The 23351-nt window shown below is 44.1% G+C and overlaps 1 protein-coding gene across 3 annotated transcripts; it reads right to left on the bottom strand.

Moving 5' to 3' along the window:
- Positions 1–1071: 1071 nt before the first annotated feature.
- Positions 1072–23238, bottom strand: DCPH1 (damage control phosphatase 1). Of its 3 annotated transcripts, none has more exons than XM_083181612.1 (6): positions 23110–23238; positions 20581–20653; positions 9645–9750; positions 8001–8242; positions 6998–7163; positions 1072–6311 (listed from the first exon to the last, which is right to left on the bottom strand). In XM_083181612.1, exons 2-6 carry the CDS (start codon positions 20616–20618, stop codon positions 5541–5543), a joined length of 1323 nt encoding a protein of 440 aa, XP_083037738.1. In that variant the 5' UTR covers positions 20619–20653; positions 23110–23238; the 3' UTR covers positions 1072–5540. The 3 variants fall into 3 exon arrangements, with proteins under 3 accessions (XP_083037738.1, XP_083037739.1, XP_083037740.1); XM_083181613.1 differs by having other exon boundaries at positions 23146–23202; XM_083181614.1 differs by lacking the exon at positions 9645–9750 and having other exon boundaries at positions 23110–23214.
- Positions 23239–23351: the final 113 nt, after the last annotated feature.

Genomic DNA, 23351 nt, shown 5'->3' on the forward strand with positions numbered 1-23351 from the left:
ATCTCTCATCCTATTACATTTCCCCCTATATATTGGAGATGGTTTCCTCCTTCCCAAATGCACCACAATGGGCCCATTTTACAGCATTGTATACAACTAAAATGACAGAATTATGTATATTGGTTCTGTCATAGTGCTGCCCAGCAGTTACTTTTGTGTAAAGTATCACGGTACGTATTCAGGTTTTGCTCTTGTATTATTTACAACATGCAGTGTATCATAGCGGATATATTTTATGCAGTAAGTAACAGGTTAAAATATTTTCTCCCAAGTTAATTTCTTATTTTATTAAGCAGATGTGAGACTTCATGGAAAGGTTATCCCGTGCAGATATTATACACATTGGAGCAAAATACCCCTATCACATCGCAAAGCTGCAGCAGACCCAGGATCGCGATCCCTGATCCGGCTCTTTCACATTAAACCTGGGTTGCACATTATACAGAGAGCAACCCAACTGTAATCCTTCTTATAATCCAGGTTGAATTGCCAAATACCCATACACACTGGGCAACTTTAAGCTGAAAGTCGCTCAAAACAGCAGGTTTGAGCGGCTTTCAGCTCAAAGCCGCCCAGTATCTATAGCCCGGTGATGATCACTGCTGCCGGTGATGATCGCTGCTGCGTGCTCCCGCATCATCGCCGGGAAAGCCGTTCATCTGCTGATATTACCAACAGATGAGTGGCTTTGGGAACGGCTTTGCATAGCGCTGCATTATGCAACGCCATCCTCCCCCCACTGACGGTGCTGGGCAGGGGGAAAGCGACTCAGTGTGTACGCACTGACCAGCTTCCCCCCCACGATGAGGGAAATCATCGCTGTCCATACACGCTGGGCATAACCACCCAGTGTGTATGGACCTTAACTTTAAAGTTTACACCCTGTATGCTGATTACTGACAGCCGTGCTTCTGGGTAATTATACAGCCACAAGGAACATTTAGCCTGCTGTGTATGACCACAGCTAATTGAATTCAAAATGTAGTTTAAAAAAAAGATATTTATATATCTATATGAGTACATATGTTGACTTTAATAACCACTGAAATGTGAAACACCACATAAGACGTGTAGTTAGCAAAACTTTTTAATACAAAAAAATGCAGTCAAAGCCACGAATCACCCAATACAGTGTTACTTTTGTCCACTTAATGCATGTTGGAAGCAATATTTCTGCCACGTGGACATAATTCCCACTTTATTGAAGACTTCATTTCCAAGTAAAGATATGCAAACAGTGTATAGATGCTGACAATCTGATATACTGTCAAGTGCTCCCACAATAAAGCAGACATAAGGGAACAAAGTGCGCTTATTACTTACAAACCACGGAGGCGGCCATTTTGTCAGGGACACTGGTTGAGGCACTAATGAATTTAATCATCTTTGATCTCTGGTCAGTGATAAAACATCAACTACAAAGAACAAATACCATCAACTGTACATTAAACTAAATGAGTCGGATGGATTAGAATGAGAAAAACAGGACTACCATGATGTCTGATTTAGGTGACAGAACAAGACAGTGCGTTGGGGGTGATTAGCGATTGCAGGTCTCTGGTATGTTCTGGCATACCTTATATTAACTATGTACAGAACAGCGCAGACACAGAGCTCAGGAACACATCAGCCACAGACTTACATGTTGCAGAACACGCTTAACTTCATCGAGTGCCATCTTCAGAAGCATCACATGCACAGAGCACGGCAGTTTACTTACATTCCCCGAATCTGGCAACATGCAATGGGCATACAATAAATGATTTCCTTTGTCACCAGAACTATTATCAATTATCACAGCATTTAGGACCTTATTCTGGTTTACTGGCAAGGCCGCGATATTTGCAGCCTTGCGAATCCACCAGAAGCCTCCCACCGCCCGCAGTGACGCATGCCTGCAAATTAATGATTTACATCATCGTCCATTCACAGGCAGGGAGGAATCATTCGATGGTCAGCGACCATCGAATGATTGCTTTAGTGCTCGTAGATCAGAGACACCTCCATGGACACTCGCACTGTGCGAGGACATCCGCTGCCCACCCCTCGCACCCACGTCACCGGGGCACTTGCATGAGGAAGCCCAGCGCTCTCATGGGAACACTAATGAAACACTGGGCATTCCCATATGTAAATGCCCGCCGCCCCACGCCCCTGCCAACACACTTGGGTGCGTGCACCCAGTGAACACCCTGTTCGCCGTGGCACCCGGCGTATGCGCATGCACAGAGATGACCCTGCGCATGCGCATACGCCCACCATCGTTCCTCGTGCAAATGTTCTGGTCCATTAGAACGGACCAGAATAACCTTCTTGGTGTTATGCTAAAGCCAGTGCCCTCTGTTCAATGCTACAGTTCTGGGTGCACTCTTTATCTTGTAACTGGATTTGCCATCTTACCCGGCAATGTAAAGTCTGCACCCCCATCCTAAATCTGTAATCACATGGTGGGCTTTAAATGTAACATTCTATGCCTGACCCCCTCCTCCGGTGACTGCACCGATAGTGTACGCTGCACTACACTCAGGCATCAGGGACAGAGAGCACATGAAGGTGTTGGTCTTCTTGGGTTCTTGCCCATAAACTTGTGTGAAAGAGTTACTGAGATAGACAGATGGCAATTACTGCACGTGACTCAAACATAGACACAACATTGTATATGGGGGACGCGGCCAATTTACCTACAATCATAATCCCGACAAGGTCAAAATACCAAAATGATTTTTTTTCATTAAAACCGACTTGTACTTTACCATCCCAATGGACATGGAGGGGGAATATAATAGTAGAGGGTTCATGTCGACCTATGTCAACATACAGACCCCCCCCCCCCCCAAAAATGAAGAACGTGTCTAATTTTTGACCTGTCTATATTTTAGATGTAGGTATTTTGACCATGTCGGTATTTTAACCGTCGGTCAATTGCTGTCGGTATTTTGACCGTCGGGATTTTGAATGTAGGTAAATCATACGGAACCCAGATATGGGGTACCGCACTGGGCAACTTGGAGCTGAAAGCAGCTCAGTTTCACCATCTGTGCTGCCGCCCAGTGTGTATGGGCAGGTGATGAGTGGTGGGCACTGATCCGCACTCCAGCATCAGTGCCGACGGACGCCGTTCATCTGTTGGTATTACCAGCAGATGAGCTATGGGGTGACTTTCCATAGCGTCCTGCTATAGAAAGCAGGTGCACATTGGCAGGCAGTAATGCCCCGTACACACTATACAACATGTGGCACCGTCGATTTCATTAACCATCCATGAGTTGATGTCACAGGACTCCCGCCGAACATGCAGTCACTGACGATATTGTTAGATTTTACTGCACGTTCACATAATAGGAATCATTATTAGTGATGCGCCTGCTGCCCATCTGAAGCCTGGATTGACTGGGGTTCAGGTTGCCACCGGTCCGAATATCACCCTGGCAACCCAATGGCCATGATCCTGACTGTTCTAGAGTAAGTATTTTACCCTCCCCCCACCCCCTCCCCACAGACTAGCCCTAAACTGTGGCTGTCTCTGTCTAAATACTGCTCTGTAATCCACTCCTTTTGGTTTTAAATATATTTCTCCCTCAGCAGTTCTTCCCTTGATGGCCTGTATTTTTTCCTTGCATTCTGTATATTTGCTACATCATATTATATTTAAGTATATGTTTGGAAGTCTTAGTTTTTTGTATACCACCCTTTACTTTTTTCTGTACATCTTCACTTATACAAAGGGGTTGATCCTATTAGGTCCAAAGGGTGCGAGGTGCCATTCCAGTGCCATTTTCAAGCGTTTACATGGTGAAAACGGCACTCAAATTAAGCCGATCTCACACCCTTCGCTGGGCCGAATTCGCAAAATCAGCCCGCCGTAAAGTATGCCCAGCCCCGTGATGATTCCAATTCACAAATCAATCATCCGCACAGAATAGGATCAACCCCAAAATCTTTAATAAAAATGAAGATAAAAGTGCTTTCAAATATACCGAAGTCTATGAAGTCCTTACAATAAACCTCTCTCTACGTTTTGCCATTGGACAAAATTGGAGAAAAATTAATATTCTGTGCTAAAAATATGCTGAGGAAAGTTTTATGCAAACTGCAAAAAAAACAAAAACAAGTGTGCCATAACCCATAACAACCACAATCAAAACTGTTCTTTCATTCTGTAAACGTTACTACAAATGACGGCTAGAATCCGATTTGTTGCTATGAGTTTTTCTTTTTCTGCAGTAACCTGTAAAGCACTTTTCCCAAATAAAGATGGAGCCGTCCCCTCAGCATTGCCGAGCGGTCGCCAGATCCCAATGGCTGGCGAGCGCAGGCGGAGGTCAGCGATGTGCGGGCCTGAGGACAGGGACACGCGAGCGGCTCACTCGCTCATGCATCACTGTCAGCAAGGCGGCGGGGACAGGATGCTTTCCTGCCGTCTCCGCTTCAGGGAGACAGGCAGGGCTTCAGACAGAATGGGGTGTGCGAGCGTCTCAGGGGATGGCGCATAGCAATAGAATCGCCAGGAGCCACTCTAACGAGAGAGACTCCATCTGTATAACTTATTACATATATTATTATGGTCTTTGGTAGTGAGGAGAATATATATTTTATTTCTTTTTTTAACCCTTCGAGTGCCAACTGAAAATTGCTCTAAAAAACTTTTTTATTCATCATATTGACCTGAAATGTTTACCTTATGTAGGAAATAGAAATGTGAGCGATATTGCCAATTTTAGCGGGTATTTTGCACATCTCTCACAAAGACTTTGGGGCTCAAAGGGTTAAATAAGTCTCCCAGTAAATGCTATTTAATTCTGAGAACATGACAAACAGTACTAGTGTTCCCGCTAGGCTGTTTAAGCGGGGCGCTGCGCCCTGCCCGATTTCTAAAGGGCAAAATGCGCCCTGCCCCTCCAGCAGCGCCCCGCTAAAAGAGCCTGCTGCCTGACTAATGTTGTGCCCGGGGAAGCTCCAGGCACCGCAATCTCGGCGGCGCTAGGCTTCCCCGGCAGCTCACGGACTACGGAGGAAGCCCGGGCACGCCCGCTTTGGTGGCGCGGCGGCCCGGGCACGCCTCCTCTGGTGACGCGGCGGCCCGGGCACGCCTCCTCTGGTGACGCGGCGGCCCGGGCACGCCTCCTCTGGTGACGCGGCGGCCCAGGCACGCCTCCTCTGGTGACGCGGCGGCCCGGGCACGCCCCCTCTGGTGACGCGGCGGCCCGGGCACGCCCCCAGCTGTGACGTCGGTGTGCCCGGTCCGCCCCCCAGCGCCCTGCCCGGTGTCACTCCTAGAGTGAACACTAAGTACACATGCATACGCACACCACTGCATTGCATACAATCATGGTCATACCCTGGCCAGACTACTAAACTAAAAATCCCAGCATGCCCTGGCAGCTGAGCCAGTGTTTGACAGACTGCGGTCAGCTGCCAAGTTTCTCCTTTCATTTTTTATTTTTTTGGGGGGGGAATAAGGAATAGGCTCTACTAAAAAAAGCATATGGCACTTAAGCTAAAAAAAAAAACATCTATATATTATGCATGTAACTACTGCCCTACACCATAGGACTAAACTGGATCACGCCGTATTTGCCAGATGTCATCCAATCTGGCTCAGACGCCGTGAGCTGTTCTCCAATATTTGGTTGTAATCCGACCTGGACGTCGGCTTTCAGGGTTCTGATGCTGCATAGCGGTGCAGGATGAAATGTTGTCAATGCTTGGGAAAAGGGTACAGTGAAGGCCCACTTCCGGTCTCCGGTAAGTTTCCTGTAGTTCAGGTCTCCTTTAAACAGAACCAAATCTGATCTTTGCAACTCAGTATATAAATCTGGGGCGGTTTCAGCCATGCCGCAGTACTCGTGTGGTAGAGTCCAAAACAGGTGCTCATGATAGACCCAACGGCCTTTCTGCAGGTTCTCTTTCCACGTCTGCCCGCACTTTGACATCCACTTGTGATTGGCTGCTAGGCACTGCTGAATTGTCCAATTGAAGTCGTGTTTTGTGGTGTCCGAGACAAACCAAGGTATGCACTTGGCATGAAAATGAACTTCGGTGGCTAAATGTAAAGACAAGATGGCGTCCGCCAAGACAAAATCGGTGACCAACTCAAATCCAGCATTATCTAGAACAATGTCAACTCTAACCTTAGAGTCTTTCTCTGTGCTCCCATTTCTACTCTTTGAGAGGATGCTCCAGAGAGATTCCATATTATTCACCAATATATATGGTTTGAGGGACTCCAGTGTGGATAGAATGCTGGATTTCTGGGAATTGTCCATGCCCCCGGAGATGGAGAGGTCACATTTGTTTCCCCACAAAGAAACCTTTAAATGAAGAATGACAGGGTTACAAAACCATGACAGTAAAAAGGGCACAGTTTGCAGTTTCCGGTTGTACTTCTGCAGTATATCAATTGTACGTATGAGAATGGAACATCTCTATTTTGGAGAAAGGGTGTGATAGTGTGGTGGTTACCTGGTAATCAGGACAGAGGGCAATGAATTTATGGACTCAGCTCCATAAGGAAGTGATGTCATATCAGTAAGCTAGGGAAAGTCTCCCACAGACTATCTGGCACACTCCTAAAGCCTCCAATTAGGAGTGTAAACATTGGTCTATTTTATATTTATTTAATTTTAGTTTATTATATTTTCATTATTTTTTATTTTGTAATCTTTATTCTTTATGCTGTTCTCCTACGTTTTCCCTTCTCCCCCACCCCACTTGTCCAACCCCAGCGCTTGACTGAAGTTGTGTCTGCATAACCCCATCCTTATGTCAGATCAAGCATAACTGACATGCTATGTTTTGCTATTTCATCTTTTTTTTGTTATGAAAAACGCAAATCATTATTCTATTTCCACTATCCAGTGGTCAGAATTCTCTTTAGGGAATTGTATTTAAGCAGTAAGGAAAATTGCATCACCCTTTACAAAACCACAGTGGAAGAGGAGAAGACTTCACAGATTTATTTACCTTCATGCCTAATACCTGCGTAAAGACTACCCACCTGCAGCAGTCGGTAGAACTCCTCCTGGCACTGGTCTTTGTTCATGGTGTCAGTGGTCCTCTTCAGCTCCTGAAGATGCGTGCAGAGAGCCAACATTGCTGGCTGAGACTGAAAGAAGCTATCATCCTTGGCTTCACCGAATACATCATACTTGCTGATTGGTGGGCTGCATTAAACCATTGGAAACACAGAAGATCAATATTTCTGCACAAAAGGTGGTTTAATATAGCCATAAGCAAAACTACTTCCCCAACATAACTATCTAGACCAGGCATGTCCAAACTGTGGTCCTCCAGCTGTTGTGAAACTACACATCCCAGCATGCCTTGCCATAGTTTTAGCATTCCTTAACAGCAAAACTATGGCAAGGCATGATGGGACTTTTCACAACAGCTGGAGGGCCGTAGTTTGGACATGCCTGATCTAGACAAATGACATGAGAACACGGTAATGTGGAACACTATATCAGCCTTACAGCAGTGGTTCCCAATCCGAGTCCTGTGACAACTGGGATATTGTAGGGAACTTGTTGGGGTGCCGCGGGTTGGAATTCCATTATCAAATCAAATGGTTTAATGCTCAGTATTATAGGCAAACCCTGTCCAACAGAACATGAAGGCACTCACTCTGATAAATTCAGAACAGAGCAAATTCCATTTTATCAGGCCCTAGACCCAAGGATAGCAGGTAAAAAACACTTTGCACAATTTAATAATTATTGCCAAACTTAGAAACTCGTTACATATCCTCCTTTTCTACCCAGACAGAGCATGTGGGATGTGGGAACTGTGTGGTAAGCGCACAGAAGGCATAGTCAATGGTAACCAACCAGCCAGTGCGGCAAATCTGTGCCAGTCTGGAAACACAGATTGTGGAAAACACCAGCACCGAGTGCAATTTACTTTCTGTTATTTTCCCAGATGAGGGAGAGAGAAGAGCCGACTGAACCGTGGTCAGTCTCGACTGTTCTGCTCTACATACATGGAGCGGTGGCATTTCTCACCTTAACACAAGGCCTTCCTGAACTCTGCGATACAGGTAGCACTCCACGTACAACCAAGGAGACTTGAACCAACTGGGCCACTCATCATTACCGAGTAAGGTTTTCTGGTAGTTGAGATACTCGTTCCATATGATACTGTCCGGCTGCTTATCGGTAAGTGGAATGATGGGCTTATCGGTCTGCATCTCGTTCCGTAGCTTGGAAAAGAAAGACAAAGCTTTCTTTTCTGCCTCAATGCCTTCCTAAAATAAAAAGAACACCAGGATTACTTTTCTCTTTAGATAGATAGAGACAATGTTTCAATTGGTTTCCTGTACAAAATTGTAATATAAGGCATTCCGAAAATATAAGCTGCTCCAGCGGTTAAAGTAAGTGTGTGTGTGTCACGCAGCGAAACGTATTAAAAACATTGCTCCCCCATGCAAACGCGCCGGGGCGGGGGAGTTGGGGGAGCGAATCAACCAAAACCACCCCCAAATTCTTCTCTAACAACTGCACATAGCAGTTCTGTGCACTGAGGGACGCAGCCTATCAGATCACAAGGACTAGTGACAGCACAATGCCCCCCTGCCTCACCAGTGAACTGAGCCACTTGGTTTTACACTTCCCTCCCTTCTCAGTTCTATCCCTTTTTTTGTCCTTTTAGATTGTTAGCTCTTTTGGGAAAGGTTTTTTTTTTGTTTTTTTGTAAATACTGCAATTAATGGAATTTTTAAGCAGTGATGACCATGTCATAGGTGCCGACAAAACACAGAAGGCAGCATACATTCTCCAGAGAATAGGTCAGCTGGGTAACCATACTGACCCAGCAGGAGACTGAATGAAAGGAGTTACCACATTCCTTCCAAAGACAACATCTGTAGAGGAACACCATAGTACCGACTGCTCACACCACATCCAAGGAGCAAAGCACTGTCTCCTTGAAAGTAATATTGTGAAAGCACAATGAGGATACCACTACATGTGTGTCCAAGTATTGCCAAATAGCCCCATTCGGCTCACTATGGACTTTACTACTTAGCTGCACCAAGCACATTCCTTAGAACCCAGTACACTACAGGCAAACGAAGACACAAAGCTGAGGACACATCAGTCCAGTGGAGAAAATAGTACACATCTAGGTCAAACAGAAAAAAGTCAGGACCCATTTACATGTGCCTTTATTAAACTTAATCTATGTTATTCTACTTCCATTGCAAAAAAAAAAAAAAACCTTTCCCAAGTACCCAGTGCAAATTCAGGAAAGAAATACAGTCTGTGTAAGGCGGCAAAAGACGAGAGGTCCTGATAGAAGAGACCAGCACCGTGAATCCTTAGGCTTTATCTGCGACAATACACCAATTCCTTTCCTACAAAATACCTAATCCCGAGTACCTAATATACTATTTGCTAACTAAGCCGCCACGTTGAGGAAAAAGTAGCAAATCTGATCCTACAGAGATAAAAGAGAACAGAAAATACACCTATCGCTGTTCGTCTTTGTAAAGCTCTGTAAGCAGGAATAAGGAATTCCCTACAAACCCAGGAACGCACTGCACCGTGTATGGCAACATTAGTCTATTGACTTCAGCTGTGACAAGTTCCTGAAACGTACACATACATTAATGAATATTTAGTGTTCCTATTCATGAAATGATAACCCACCTCTCCATATTCTTCCAGGAAAATATTTTTATTCCGGTGCACAGTGTCAATCACTTTGGTTAGAATTTGAGGCAACCGGTCTTTAACTGTATAGTAAGCAAAAGACCTGGAAGGAAAGGAAAGAAAATCTATACCACATACAAAAGAGCAGCTTAAGGGGCAACACTTCAACTCTGACTATGAGGTGAAAGATGCCGTTCGGTCCTGGTGTCGACAACAACCACGAGCTTTCTTCTCTGATGGGTTTGCCCAACTTGTCAAGCGTCAGCACACATGAGTGGAAAGGGGATGGGACCACGTTGAAAAATGAATAGTGCATTACATAGAGGATAATAGGGCAGATGTATTAAGCCGTAACAAGAGATAAATGCAAGGGTGATAAACGTCCGGCCAATCACCTGCTAACTGCCATGTTACAGGCTGTGTTTGAAAAAAAAAAGTCAGTAAGGAGCTGATTGGTTGGACGTTTATCTCTCTTTATCACCCTTGCATTTATCTCTTGTTAAGGCTTAATACATCTGCCCCAAACTGGATTATCATGTACAAAAAAAAGTGTTTACAAATAAAAAAACTTAAAGCCATGGAGGCAATACTTTTCAATCCAGCCTTGTATTTTATTCTAGATGCAAGGGATGGCCTAGTGTTCTTTGTATGGTCTGATATCCCTGCGTTTCCACTCTACGTCTGCAAATCCCTACACTGGAAATAGTAGGGGGAAGGGCGCTCTGCCTATATGCCGGCTGCTAAGTCAGGTATGTCCAGACCTTGGGGATTGCTAGAATAAAGAGATGACTAGCGCTCTGGCTCTATATTGGTGATCCGTAATGTACTGATACGGTGAAGGTGTTAATACACTGCCCAATATATCATATGCGTAATGAATGTATTTGAAGCTAAGACACTGTGGTAAAAGTAAAATATGTTTATTGTGCCAATGACATGGATGTATTAACTGCATACATGCATGTGGGAAGGGAGAAGGGGATGGAAAGGAGAGCCCTTGTGGAGGGATCCGGGGAAGGCAGGATGGGGGCTGGAAAAGCCGTAAAGTCCAGGTTCACAGAGGGGGAAGTCTTGTTCTGATGCACACACCGCTTCACCTCCTGCGGTGAACGCGGTCTGAGTGCTCTGAATAGGGAGTGGGGGGAGGGGGAACAAAGTCACAGGTTCCAACTGCAGTGATAATCGGTGTTTGTTAAGGTCCAAAGGGTCATGGAAAGTGTATAAGTGGCGTCCAGTCCAGAGCGTCCTTCTGCTGGTCCTGGCGGTGCACCCAACACTTACCTGATACCCGGTGAGGTCCTCTCTCCGACCGTCCCACGTCGCGCTTGGTCTGGCTGTGTTCTGCTGGTGTCTGCACAGCCGTGCAGCAGCACCAGTGAAGATTCCGTGTCGCTTCAACAGTAACTTGAGTACTTCCGGGTTCCGCTGCTGTGCGTGCGCCGGGTACCTATGGTTACTGGAGTAACACGGGCTCAACTCCCAGAGTGGAGGAGGCTGATGTGGTGATGAAGTGTATAGGAGCTGTAGTCCAACGCGTTTCGACCCCTCTAGGGTCTTTTTCAAGGATATTGTTCTGTAGTTTGTGATCGCTTTTCAAGGGTAGTTTTCAGACTCCGCCCCTTATGGGATGGCGCTCATTGGTCTATGTAGTTGTCCATCAGAGATCATTATGCAGTGACATCTCTGTTGTGGGCGTGCCAATGTTCATGGTCACGGAGCTTTGTAATGCTATATATTGGTTTGTGAGGACATGACCGGTTATATAAGGAGTGAATGATTTGAGGTAGCAAGTGGACACAGCTTGTGTCGACCTCGTAACATATGGGTGGATATGAGTTTTTAAAGAAAAGTGTTTAAACTAAAATGCTGTGCGAAATTATCTTACGTATCCTCACAATGGGTGTGGGTCAGAAATCGGTCATAGTGTTCGTCAGGTATGGGTCAGGGTTGTGTATACCTGACTCCATAGCTCTGGGTGATCCTCTTGATAGTGGGCTATTGTAGTGGATGGTGATGGAAAGAAGTTAAACTGGGTGGAAGGTCGACATGGTTTGTGTCAACTTATGTTAAAGTCAGGATCAGTCATGTGGAACCAGATTCTCAAGGGTCGCTATTTGGAGATGGTCCCCAGGTTAAAATCTATATTAAGTCCATTAGGTGTGAGTGTTTTCAACTGGAAAATCCAGAACAACTCTCTCCTATCTAACAAAGCTGCAAAGTCGCCCCCCCTCCAGTTTCTTTTTGGTGCTTCAATGGCTGTGAACTGCAGTCCTCTGGGGTCGCAATTATGTCTGTCCCTAAAATGAGAGGACACACTGTGTTGTGTATACCCTCTTTTTATATTTCTTATGTGTTCGTATAGTCTCGTGCTTAAAGATCTTGTGGTCCTGCCCACGTACTCTAAATTGCATGGACATTTAAGTAGATATATGACCCCTGTGGAGTTACATGTGAGATGTTCTTTGTGCTGAAAGGTTCTATTCACTGTAGTGGAGTGCCAGGTGGTTTGTGCCTTGGTGCTGGTACTGTTCTTATTCTTGCACCCTGAGCACTTCCCACAGTGGAAGAAACCTATGCTGTTGGTTAAGGTAGTTTGTGTGGACACGGTCGGTTTAATGTAATTTTTTGTTAGTTTTTGTTTGAGGTCAGGGGCTTTCCTGAAGACCAATTTGGGTTTTTCTTGGATGTGTGTTTTCAGATCTGGATCTTCCTGTAGTATATGCCAGTGTTTCTTCAGGATTTTTCTAAGGGTGTGGGCAGATTGGTTGTATTGAGTGATGAATAAAATGTTGTTGTTGTTTGTAGTCTCTGTTTTGTCTTTTACGGTTAATGTTTGTGATCGATCTGTGTTGCGTACTTCTTGTTGTGCTGCTTCGACTCTAACGGGATTATATTGTTTTTCTATGAAATGTCGCTTCAGTTCATCGGATTGTGTGTTGTATTCTGTTAGTTTGGAACAGTTCCGTCTTATTCTACGGAACTGTCCTTTAGGGATGTTGTCCAACCATGGTCTGTGATGTCCACTATTGTACAGTATGTAGCTGTTTACATCAACAGTTTTTTTGTATGTTCTTGTCTGTATTGTGTTTTGTTCAATATATATTTCAAGATCCAGGAATTGTACTGCATGTTTACTGTAATTGGTGGTGAATTTGAGGTTGTTATTGTTGGTATTGAGTAGCTCTATGAAGTGTTGTATGGAGTCCTCAGTCCCTCTCCAGATGAATATGATGTCATCTATATATCTCCGCCATAGGATCAAATTGGCGCTCCAGTCATGCTCACCCCAGATATGGTCTAGCTCCCACTTCCCCATAAATAGGTTTGCATAACTGGGCGCCATTTTTGATCCCATGGCGGTCCCTGTGGTCTGTAAATAGAATGTGTTATTGAACCAGAAGTAGTTGTGTAATAGTATGTAGTCGAGGGCTTTTATGATGAAGTCTGAGTGTTCTGATGGTAGTGTTGAACCTGTATCCAGAAAGTGTTTTGTGCTGTCGAGTCCTTGTTGATGATTGATTATTGTGTAAAGAGATGTGACATCGCTAGTTGCAATCCAGTAGTCTTCCTTCCAGTCTATGTGTTGTAATGTGTTGAGAATATCAGTTGTGTCTTTAATGTAAGATGGTAGATTTTTCACTATTCCCTGTAAGAAATTGTCCGTATACTGTGCAAGGTTGGCGGATAGTGATTTGATCCCTGAAATTATGGGTCTACCAGGTGGATTCTTGGGGTCTTTGTGTAGTTTAGGTAAGTAATAAAAAACGGGTATGATTGGATGATCTGATTTGATGAATGTGTATTCGGCTTTGTTAAGGATGCCCATGCGTTTACCCTCTTCTAAGAGGGTGTTTAGTTCTTTTTTGTAGGCTAGTGTGGGGTCTTGTTTCAGTTGTTGATATGTGTTGGTGTCTTTTAGAATGTTTAGTGATTCTTTTATGTAATCTGAGGTGTTCAAGATAACGATGCCCCCCCCCCTTGTCTGCGGGTTTTATGGTGATGTCTTTGTTTTTCTCAAGTTCTTTGATGGCCTGGGTTTCCTGTTTGGTGAGGTTGGGTGTTGTGTTGTAGTGGTTCTTTTGTTCAATGTTTTCTAGGTCCCTGGTTACTAATGATTCGAACGTTTTTATGTGGTGACTTTTGAGATAGGTAGGATTGAAGTGTGATTGTGGTCTCAAATTTGTGTGCTGGTATTTCTCAATGCTATTTTGATGGTTCCTGATGATGGGGTTGGAGTTGAAGTATTTTTTCAAACATAGTTTTCTAGTGAAAGCATGTAAGTCGCAGAATACCTCAAATTTGTTGGGTTTACTGTTAGGTGCAAATTTGAGTCCTTTAGTTAGTACAGTTTCTTGTTCTGGGGTCAGTGTGGTATTGCTAAGGTTGTAGATTGGAGTGTCGCTGGTGTTTCTGTCTGTTGTGTGCTTGTCAGTGGTCTCTGTTTTTTTGCTGCGGTACTTGGAACCTCCTCTACAGCCTCGTCTTGTTCTATTTGTCTTTTTTTGTGATTGGATCTGTGGTTCGGGTTGTTGTGAGGTGTCTGGCAGGCTTTTCGGCCTGCCTCTGTGTCTAAAAAATGGTCCCCCCATGAGGCTTCAGGGGGGTTGTCAGTGTTGTCTGGTTTGTCAGGGGGAAGCGTCTGTGTTCTGGTGGTTTCTCTAGTGCTGTCTTGGTATTCCCTTAGTGTGGTTACCCACCCTTTGTCAAAGGACAGTTTCGCTAGATCGTCATAGTCTCTGTCATCCTCTATTTCATGTATGGAAAAAGATGTGTTAGAAGAGTTGTCAGATGAATCAACTGTAGAATAGCTAATACTTAAATCTGGGCTTGTTTGCGGGGGGTTTGGTCTAGTATTTTGTGTGTTCACAATAGTGTTGATTTTGTGAATTTTTGTCTGGTATTGCTGGTAAGTGAGACCTATGTTTTTGTAAACAGATAGGTCATTGTAAGTAGGTTCTGTCACTTTGATTTTGGCTTTCTTTGGTGTTTTGAGTAAACCTGATGTTTTTATAGGGGCCTTACGTCGGGGTGTCTTGATGGTTTTGGGTTTAATGTCTCTGAGGATTTTTCTGAATTTGTTTTTAATGAGTTTGTCCTCTGTCCTTGTTAGTCTGGATTTAGTGATCGCTTCTATCTGGGAAAAACCCTTTTCTGATGTGAGTGGTAGAAGTGATTTGTTCTTGATCTCTATGTCAGAATCAATAATACTCAGTTCTGATTCGTGTTTCTGAATGATCAGTCTTATGAGGTCTTTAGAACAGTTGTGCAGTATGTTTCTCCAGTCTGTCATGAATTGTTGGTCATCTAGATGGTGTGTAGGGATTTTCTTTATCCTAAGTCCCTTAGGGATGATGTTATTATCCAGATACCATCCTAATACTCTATTGTCCCACCATAATTTCGTCTCTTTCTCTAATAGGGCTTCTAACTGTCTGAACTGTGTGTAGAATTCAGCAGGGTGGATGGTCTCTTGTGATGTCAGAATATTTTGGATTTCATTATTGGCCCTTTTGTCCCTATCTAGCCTGATGTCAGTGATGCCCATGAATTGGTGGTATGTGGTTCCTATCGAGGTGAGCTGCCACACTCCACGGACGGGGGGTAATGTAGGAAATAGTAGGGGGAAGGGCGCTCTGCCTCTATGCCGGCTGCTAAGTCAGGTATGTCCAGACCTTGGGGATTGCTAGAATAAAGAGATGACTAGCGCTCTGGCTCTATATTGGTGATCCGTAATGTACTGATACGGTGAAGGTGTTAATACACTGCCCAATATATCATATGCGTAATGAATGTATTTGAAGCTAAGACACTGTGGTAAAAGTAAAATATGTTTATTGTGCCAATGACATGGATGTATTAACTGCATACATGCATGTGGGAAGGGAGAAGGGGATGGAAAGGAGAGCCCTTGTGGAGGGATCCGGGGAAGGCAGGATGGGGGCTGGAAAAGCCGTAAAGTCCAGGTTCACAGAGGGGGAGTCATCTCTTTATTCTAGCAATCCCCAAGGTCTGGACATACCTGACTTAGCAGCCGGCATAGAGGCAGAGCGCCCTTCCCCCTACTATTTCCTACATTACCCCCCGTCCGTGGAGTGTGGCAGCTCACCTCGATAGGAACCACATACCACCAATTCATGGGCATCACTGACATCAGGCTAGATAGGGACAAAAGGGCCAATAATGAAATCCAAAATATTCTGACATCACAAGAGACCATCCACCCTGCTGAATTCTACACACAGTTCAGACAGTTAGAAGCCCTATTAGAGAAAGAGACGAAATTATGGTGGGACAATAGAGTATTAGGATGGTATCTGGATAATAACATCATCCCTAAGGGACTTAGGATAAAGAAAATCCCTACACACCATCTAGATGACCAACAATTCATGACAGACTGGAGAAACATACTGCACAACTGTTCTAAAGACCTCATAAGACTGATCATTCAGAAACACGAATCAGAACTGAGTATTATTGATTCTGACATAGAGATCAAGAACAAATCACTTCTACCACTCACATCAGAAAAGGGTTTTTCCCAGATAGAAGCGATCACTAAATCCAGACTAACAAGGACAGAGGACAAACTCATTAAAAACAAATTCAGAAAAATCCTCAGAGACATTAAACCCAAAACCATCAAGACACCCCGACGTAAGGCCCCTATAAAAACATCAGGTTTACTCAAAACACCAAAGAAAGCCAAAATCAAAGTGACAGAACCTACTTACAATGACCTATCTGTTTACAAAAACATAGGTCTCACTTACCAGCAATACCAGACAAAAATTCACAAAATCAACACTATTGTGAACACACAAAATACTAGACCAAACCCCCCGCAAACAAGCCCAGATTTAAGTATTAGCTATTCTACAGTTGATTCATCTGACAACTCTTCTAACACATCTTTTTCCATACATGAAATAGAGGATGACAGAGACTATGACGATCTAGCGAAACTGTCCTTTGACAAAGGGTGGGTAACCACACTAAGGGAATACCAAGACAGCACTAGAGAAACCACCAGAACACAGACGCTTCCCCCTGACAAACCAGACAACACTGACAACCCCCCTGAAGCCTCATGGGGGGACCATTTTTTAGACACAGAGGCAGGCCGAAAAGCCTGCCAGACACCTCACAACAACCCGAACCACAGATCCAATCACAAAAAAAGACAAATAGAACAAGACGAGGCTGTAGAGGAGGTTCCAAGTACCGCAGCAAAAAAACAGAGACCACTGACAAGCACACAACAGACAGAAACACCAGCGACACTCCAATCTACAACCTTAGCAATACCACACTGACCCCAGAACAAGAAACTGTACTAACTAAAGGACTCAAATTTGCACCTAACAGTAAACCCAACAAATTTGAGGTATTCTGCGACTTACATGCTTTCACTAGAAAACTATGTTTGAAAAAATACTTCAACTCCAACCCCATCATCAGGAACCATCAAAATAGCATTGAGAAATACCAGCACACAAATTTGAGACCACAATCACACTTCAATCCTACCTATCTCAAAAGTCACCACATAAAAACGTTCGAATCATTAGTAACCAGGGACCTAGAAAACATTGAACAAAAGAACCACTACAACACAACACCCAACCTCACCAAACAGGAAACCCAGGCCATCAAAGAACTTGAGAAAAACAAAGACATCACCATAAAACCCGCAGACAAGGGGGGGGGCATCGTTATCTTGAACACCTCAGATTACATAAAAGAATCACTAAACATTCTAAAAGACACCAACACATATCAACAACTGAAACAAGACCCCACACTAGCCTACAAAAAAGAACTAAACACCCTCTTAGAAGAGGGTAAACGCATGGGCATCCTTAACAAAGCCGAATACACATTCATCAAATCAGATCATCCAATCATACCCGTTTTTTATTACTTACCTAAACTACACAAAGACCCCAAGAATCCACCTGGTAGACCCATAATTTCAGGGATCAAATCACTATCCGCCAACCTTGCACAGTATACGGACAATTTCTTACAGGGAATAGTGAAAAATCTACCATCTTACATTAAAGACACAACTGATATTCTCAACACATTACAACACATAGACTGGAAGGAAGACTACTGGATTGCAACTAGCGATGTCACATCTCTTTACACAATAATCAATCATCAACAAGGACTCGACAGCACAAAACACTTTCTGGATACAGGTTCAACACTACCATCAGAACACTCAGACTTCATCATAAAAGCCCTCGACTACATACTATTACACAACTACTTCTGGTTCAATAACACATTCTATTTACAGACCACAGGGACCGCCATGGGATCAAAAATGGCGCCCAGTTATGCAAACCTATTTATGGGGAAGTGGGAGCTAGACCATATCTGGGGTGAGCATGACTGGAGCGCCAATTTGATCCTATGGCGGAGATATATAGATGACATCATATTCATCTGGAGAGGGACTGAGGACTCCATACAACACTTCATAGAGCTACTCAATACCAACAATAACAACCTCAAATTCACCACCAATTACAGTAAACATGCAGTACAATTCCTGGATCTTGAAATATATATTGAACAAAACACAATACAGACAAGAACATACAAAAAAACTGTTGATGTAAACAGCTACATACTGTACAATAGTGGACATCACAGACCATGGTTGGACAACATCCCTAAAGGACAGTTCCGTAGAATAAGACGGAACTGTTCCAAACTAACAGAATACAACACACAATCCGATGAACTGAAGCGACATTTCATAGAAAAACAATATAATCCCGTTAGAGTCGAAGCAGCACAACAAGAAGTACGCAACACAGATCGATCACAAACATTAACCGTAAAAGACAAAACAGAGACTACAAACAACAACAACATTTTATTCATCACTCAATACAACCAATCTGCCCACACCCTTAGAAAAATCCTGAAGAAACACTGGCATATACTACAGGAAGATCCAGATCTGAAAACACACATCCAAGAAAAACCCAAATTGGTCTTCAGGAAAGCCCCTGACCTCAAACAAAAACTAACAAAAAATTACATTAAACCGACCGTGTCCACACAAACTACCTTAACCAACAGCATAGGTTTCTTCCACTGTGGGAAGTGCTCAGGGTGCAAGAATAAGAACAGTACCAGCACCAAGGCACAAACCACCTGGCACTCCACTACAGTGAATAGAACCTTTCAGCACAAAGAACATCTCACATGTAACTCCACAGGGGTCATATATCTACTTAAATGTCCATGCAATTTAGAGTACGTGGGCAGGACCACAAGATCTTTAAGCACGAGACTATACGAACACATAAGAAATATAAAAAGAGGGTATACACAACACAGTGTGTCCTCTCATTTTAGGGACAGACATAATTGCGACCCCAGAGGACTGCAGTTCACAGCCATTGAAGCACCAAAAAGAAACTGGAGGGGGGGCGACTTTGCAGCTTTGTTAGATAGGAGAGAGTTGTTCTGGATTTTCCAGTTGAAAACACTCACACCTAATGGACTTAATATAGATTTTAACCTGGGGACCATCTCCAAATAGCGACCCTTGAGAATCTGGTTCCACATGACTGATCCTGACTTTAACATAAGTTGACACAAACCATGTCGACCTTCCACCCAGTTTAACTTCTTTCCATCACCATCCACTACAATAGCCCACTATCAAGAGGATCACCCAGAGCTATGGAGTCAGGTATACACAACCCTGACCCATACCTGACGAACACTATGACCGATTTCTGACCCACACCCATTGTGAGGATACGTAAGATAATTTCGCACAGCATTTTAGTTTAAACACTTTTCTTTAAAAACTCATATCCACCCATATGTTACGAGGTCGACACAAGCTGTGTCCACTTGCTACCTCAAATCATTCACTCCTTATATAACCGGTCATGTCCTCACAAACCAATATATAGCATTACAAAGCTCCGTGACCATGAACATTGGCACGCCCACAACAGAGATGTCACTGCATAATGATCTCTGATGGACAACTACATAGACCAATGAGCGCCATCCCATAAGGGGCGGAGTCTGAAAACTACCCTTGAAAAGCGATCACAAACTACAGAACAATATCCTTGAAAAAGACCCTAGAGGGGTCGAAACGCGTTGGACTACAGCTCCTATACACTTCATCACCACATCAGCCTCCTCCACTCTGGGAGTTGAGCCCGTGTTACTCCAGTAACCATAGGTACCCGGCGCACGCACAGCAGCGGAACCCGGAAGTACTCAAGTTACTGTTGAAGCGACACGGAATCTTCACTGGTGCTGCTGCACGGCTGTGCAGACACCAGCAGAACACAGCCAGACCAAGCGCGACGTGGGACGGTCGGAGAGAGGACCTCACCGGGTATCAGGTAAGTGTTGGGTGCACCGCCAGGACCAGCAGAAGGACGCTCTGGACTGGACGCCACTTATACACTTTCCATGACCCTTTGGACCTTAACAAACACCGATTATCACTGCAGTTGGAACCTGTGACTTTGTTCCCCCTCCCCCCACTCCCTATTCAGAGCACTCAGACCGCGTTCACCGCAGGAGGTGAAGCGGTGTGTGCATCAGAACAAGACTTCCCCCTCTGTGAACCTGGACTTTACGGCTTTTCCAGCCCCCATCCTGCCTTCCCCGGATCCCTCCACAAGGGCTCTCCTTTCCATCCCCTTCTCCCTTCCCACATGCATGTATGCAGTTAATACATCCATGTCATTGGCACAATAAACATATTTTACTTTTACCACAGTGTCTTAGCTTCAAATACATTCATTACGCATATGATATATTGGGCAGTGTATTAACACCTTCACCGTATCAGTACATTACGGATCACCAATATAAATCCCTACACTGGTTCACCTCCAAAGTTCAAAACGCCTTCATTCAAATAAATACAAACCCTTCATATTTGGCAGAGAGAGAGTCAGGAGTCTCCATGTTCTTGATTCACTGAGTAGAATTCCTCCTGGAGTCTGCAAGAAACAACATGAAATGAATATCACGCTTATAATACAGAGTTGAATCAAGTTGAAATATTTGCCTATTATTCATTTAACTATTTAATTTCAACGAATGCAACACTGTTCTCTTACCAAATAATTAGAGCACTTCTATGCAACTTATGTTTTGTCCCTAGTCTGAACCAGGATTCGGAACAAAGTCAGAGTCAGACCCAGGACCAACCCCTCCCCACTGCGGTGCCAATCCAGGATATACTTTTCCACACTGCACAAAAGGTACCGGTCCTTGGAGATTACATAGTCTTGAGCTGGAATGCAGCTCCACCTGTGCCGTATATGGATTCTGTTTACCCATTTACACCGCAGCGGATATGGGTCTGTGCCAGGTAAAACCCTTCTAGCCATCAGGGTTGGATACATTGCTCACTGGACCCAGGTCTGGTGGCAGTGGCGTAACAAGATACATGTAGGCCCATAGCAAACGCTTGTAAGGGCCCCTATTTAGCAACTAATGCTGAAAAGTGTATACAGCACAAGATACTTTGACAGGCAAAGTGGGCCCCTCTCAACTCTGGGCCCCATAGCAACTGCACCCCCTGCACCTATGGTAGGACTCTTTTCCCCTGAGAAAAATCCTAGGATGCAGCGCGTTCACCTGCAATAAGCAGGGAGTTTCATGGCAGTGGAAAAGTGTTAGGGGACTCCTCCTCAGATAGCACAGTAGGTACTCCCACTAACAGAGACCCATCCTTTGCCTTCACATTAAAGTCTGTTTAGTGTATGCTCATTTGAACTGAAAGTGCTCATCCGATTTGATTAAGAGGACAACTGAGACATAGGTGGGCACTCAATTCAAGAAATCGGTTCTGTCACCAAATCTACAATGTATTACATGCGCATTCTTGTTAACTGGGCATAATTCAGCATGGATTGCACATTATTAAAAGTGCAAATCAAGCTATTATCGAATGACTGCGTGTGCACTGCCCTCGCATTGTGGACCTTATTCTGGTTTATTTCACAAGGCTGCAAATTCACAGCCTTGTGAGTCCAACAGACGCCGCCCTGCAAATGCCGATATGCATGCCCCCCTCGCATGCCACATTCATATACACAGGCTGCGATTGGATGTTTAACATTAACATCTATTCGCAGGCTGTGGCAGAATACCCACATCATTCGATGGTCACCAGCCATCGAATGATGTGGAAGGCCCACGCACATTTAAGGTTACTCTCAGGTAACTGGCAGCAGACATCTGGTAATGTCAGCTGCTTACCCCCAGCGCCCATATCACTGGGTGATTTCTATGAGAAAGTCTGTTCGCCATGGCCCCACGCACCCGGCGTATGGACATGCACAAAACATCTGTCCCCATGTGACCGTACCGTCCTTGCGAACAGACAACGAATAACCTCCTGTGCGAATACAAACTGTGAACGCTTAGCAATTGCACTTTGATGACAAGAAGCCAGGGTTTCTGAGTTGAAACATGGCATTTTCTGGGTGCTGTAACATTGTCACCATTACCAAGGTCCTCCTTCGCTTGAACATGCAGAACGAGGAAGGGGGTCGTTAACAATGCACAGGAGCGTGTATTGTTAATGATATTGAGTGTACACACTAGGTGATATTGTGAACAATATTGTCTAGTGTGTATGGGGCTTGACTCAGATTTGCATAGATGGGGAAGTTCTCTTTGATGTTCCGCAATTTGCGAATGGATCTGCAAATGCACTGAATTTTCTGATGCATTTGCCATTTTGCAATCTGCATTTTTCAATAAGGACGGCAGCTTTATGCTTTTCTAGAAATTGCAATTCATCCTGAAGCAGGCCTATTATTATTATCATCCTCAATAATATATAATATTGATACATAAACAGTATTTACACAAAAAGTATCTTACAGTGCAAAACATTGCAGAACAAGGACTAGGTTTATAAAACAACTGCAGTCATAAAACCCAAATCAGCAGCGAGACAGCAAAGGGCGGTGCCATTGTTGGCAGTAAAGAGATGTTGACAGAAGGAATGGAAGTAAAAACACAAGAGGATCCTGCTCGTGACAGCTTGCAATCTAAAACAGGGGTTCTCAAACTCGGTCCTCAGGTTCCCACACAGTTCATGTTTTCCAGGTCACCCAGTAAGTACACAGGTGCATTCATTACTCACTGACAGATTTTAAAAGATCCACAGGTGAAGCTAATTATTTTGTGAGGAGACCTGCAAAACATGCACTGTGTGGGGTCCTGAGGACCGAATTTGGGAACCTGCGATCTAAAACACGTGTCCCCCATTGGTCACATACAGCTAAGCTGCTGTGGAAACGCCTTGCTATGTGTTAGCAAATCACCTATACTGTACATGCATTAACTGCATCTTCTATGCTACATGAATGCATTAAACACAACAGCAATAAACCCAGACTTCAATACACAAAGCAGTAACAATAAATCCAAGACTTACACAAATATGTTACATAGACTAAATTCTGTATCTTACTCCCTGTCTCTAGACTACTGGTAGCCGGAGCGGCTCATCATTACAGGAAGCAGAGTCCAGCGGCAGCAGTACTGGCATCTGCCAGTACTTACAGCAGGACAATGAACCGATTCTTATCAGCACATTCGCAACAGAAATAAAATCCAGAGATTTTAAAAAGATACCAAAATACAGAGATCTATACCACAGCGACTCGTGCAGTCCTG

This window comes from Crinia signifera, chromosome 4, assembly GCF_055691185.1.
Source record: "Crinia signifera chromosome 4, ASM5569118v1, whole genome shotgun sequence".
NCBI classification, from domain to species: domain Eukaryota; kingdom Metazoa; phylum Chordata; class Amphibia; order Anura; family Myobatrachidae; genus Crinia; species Crinia signifera.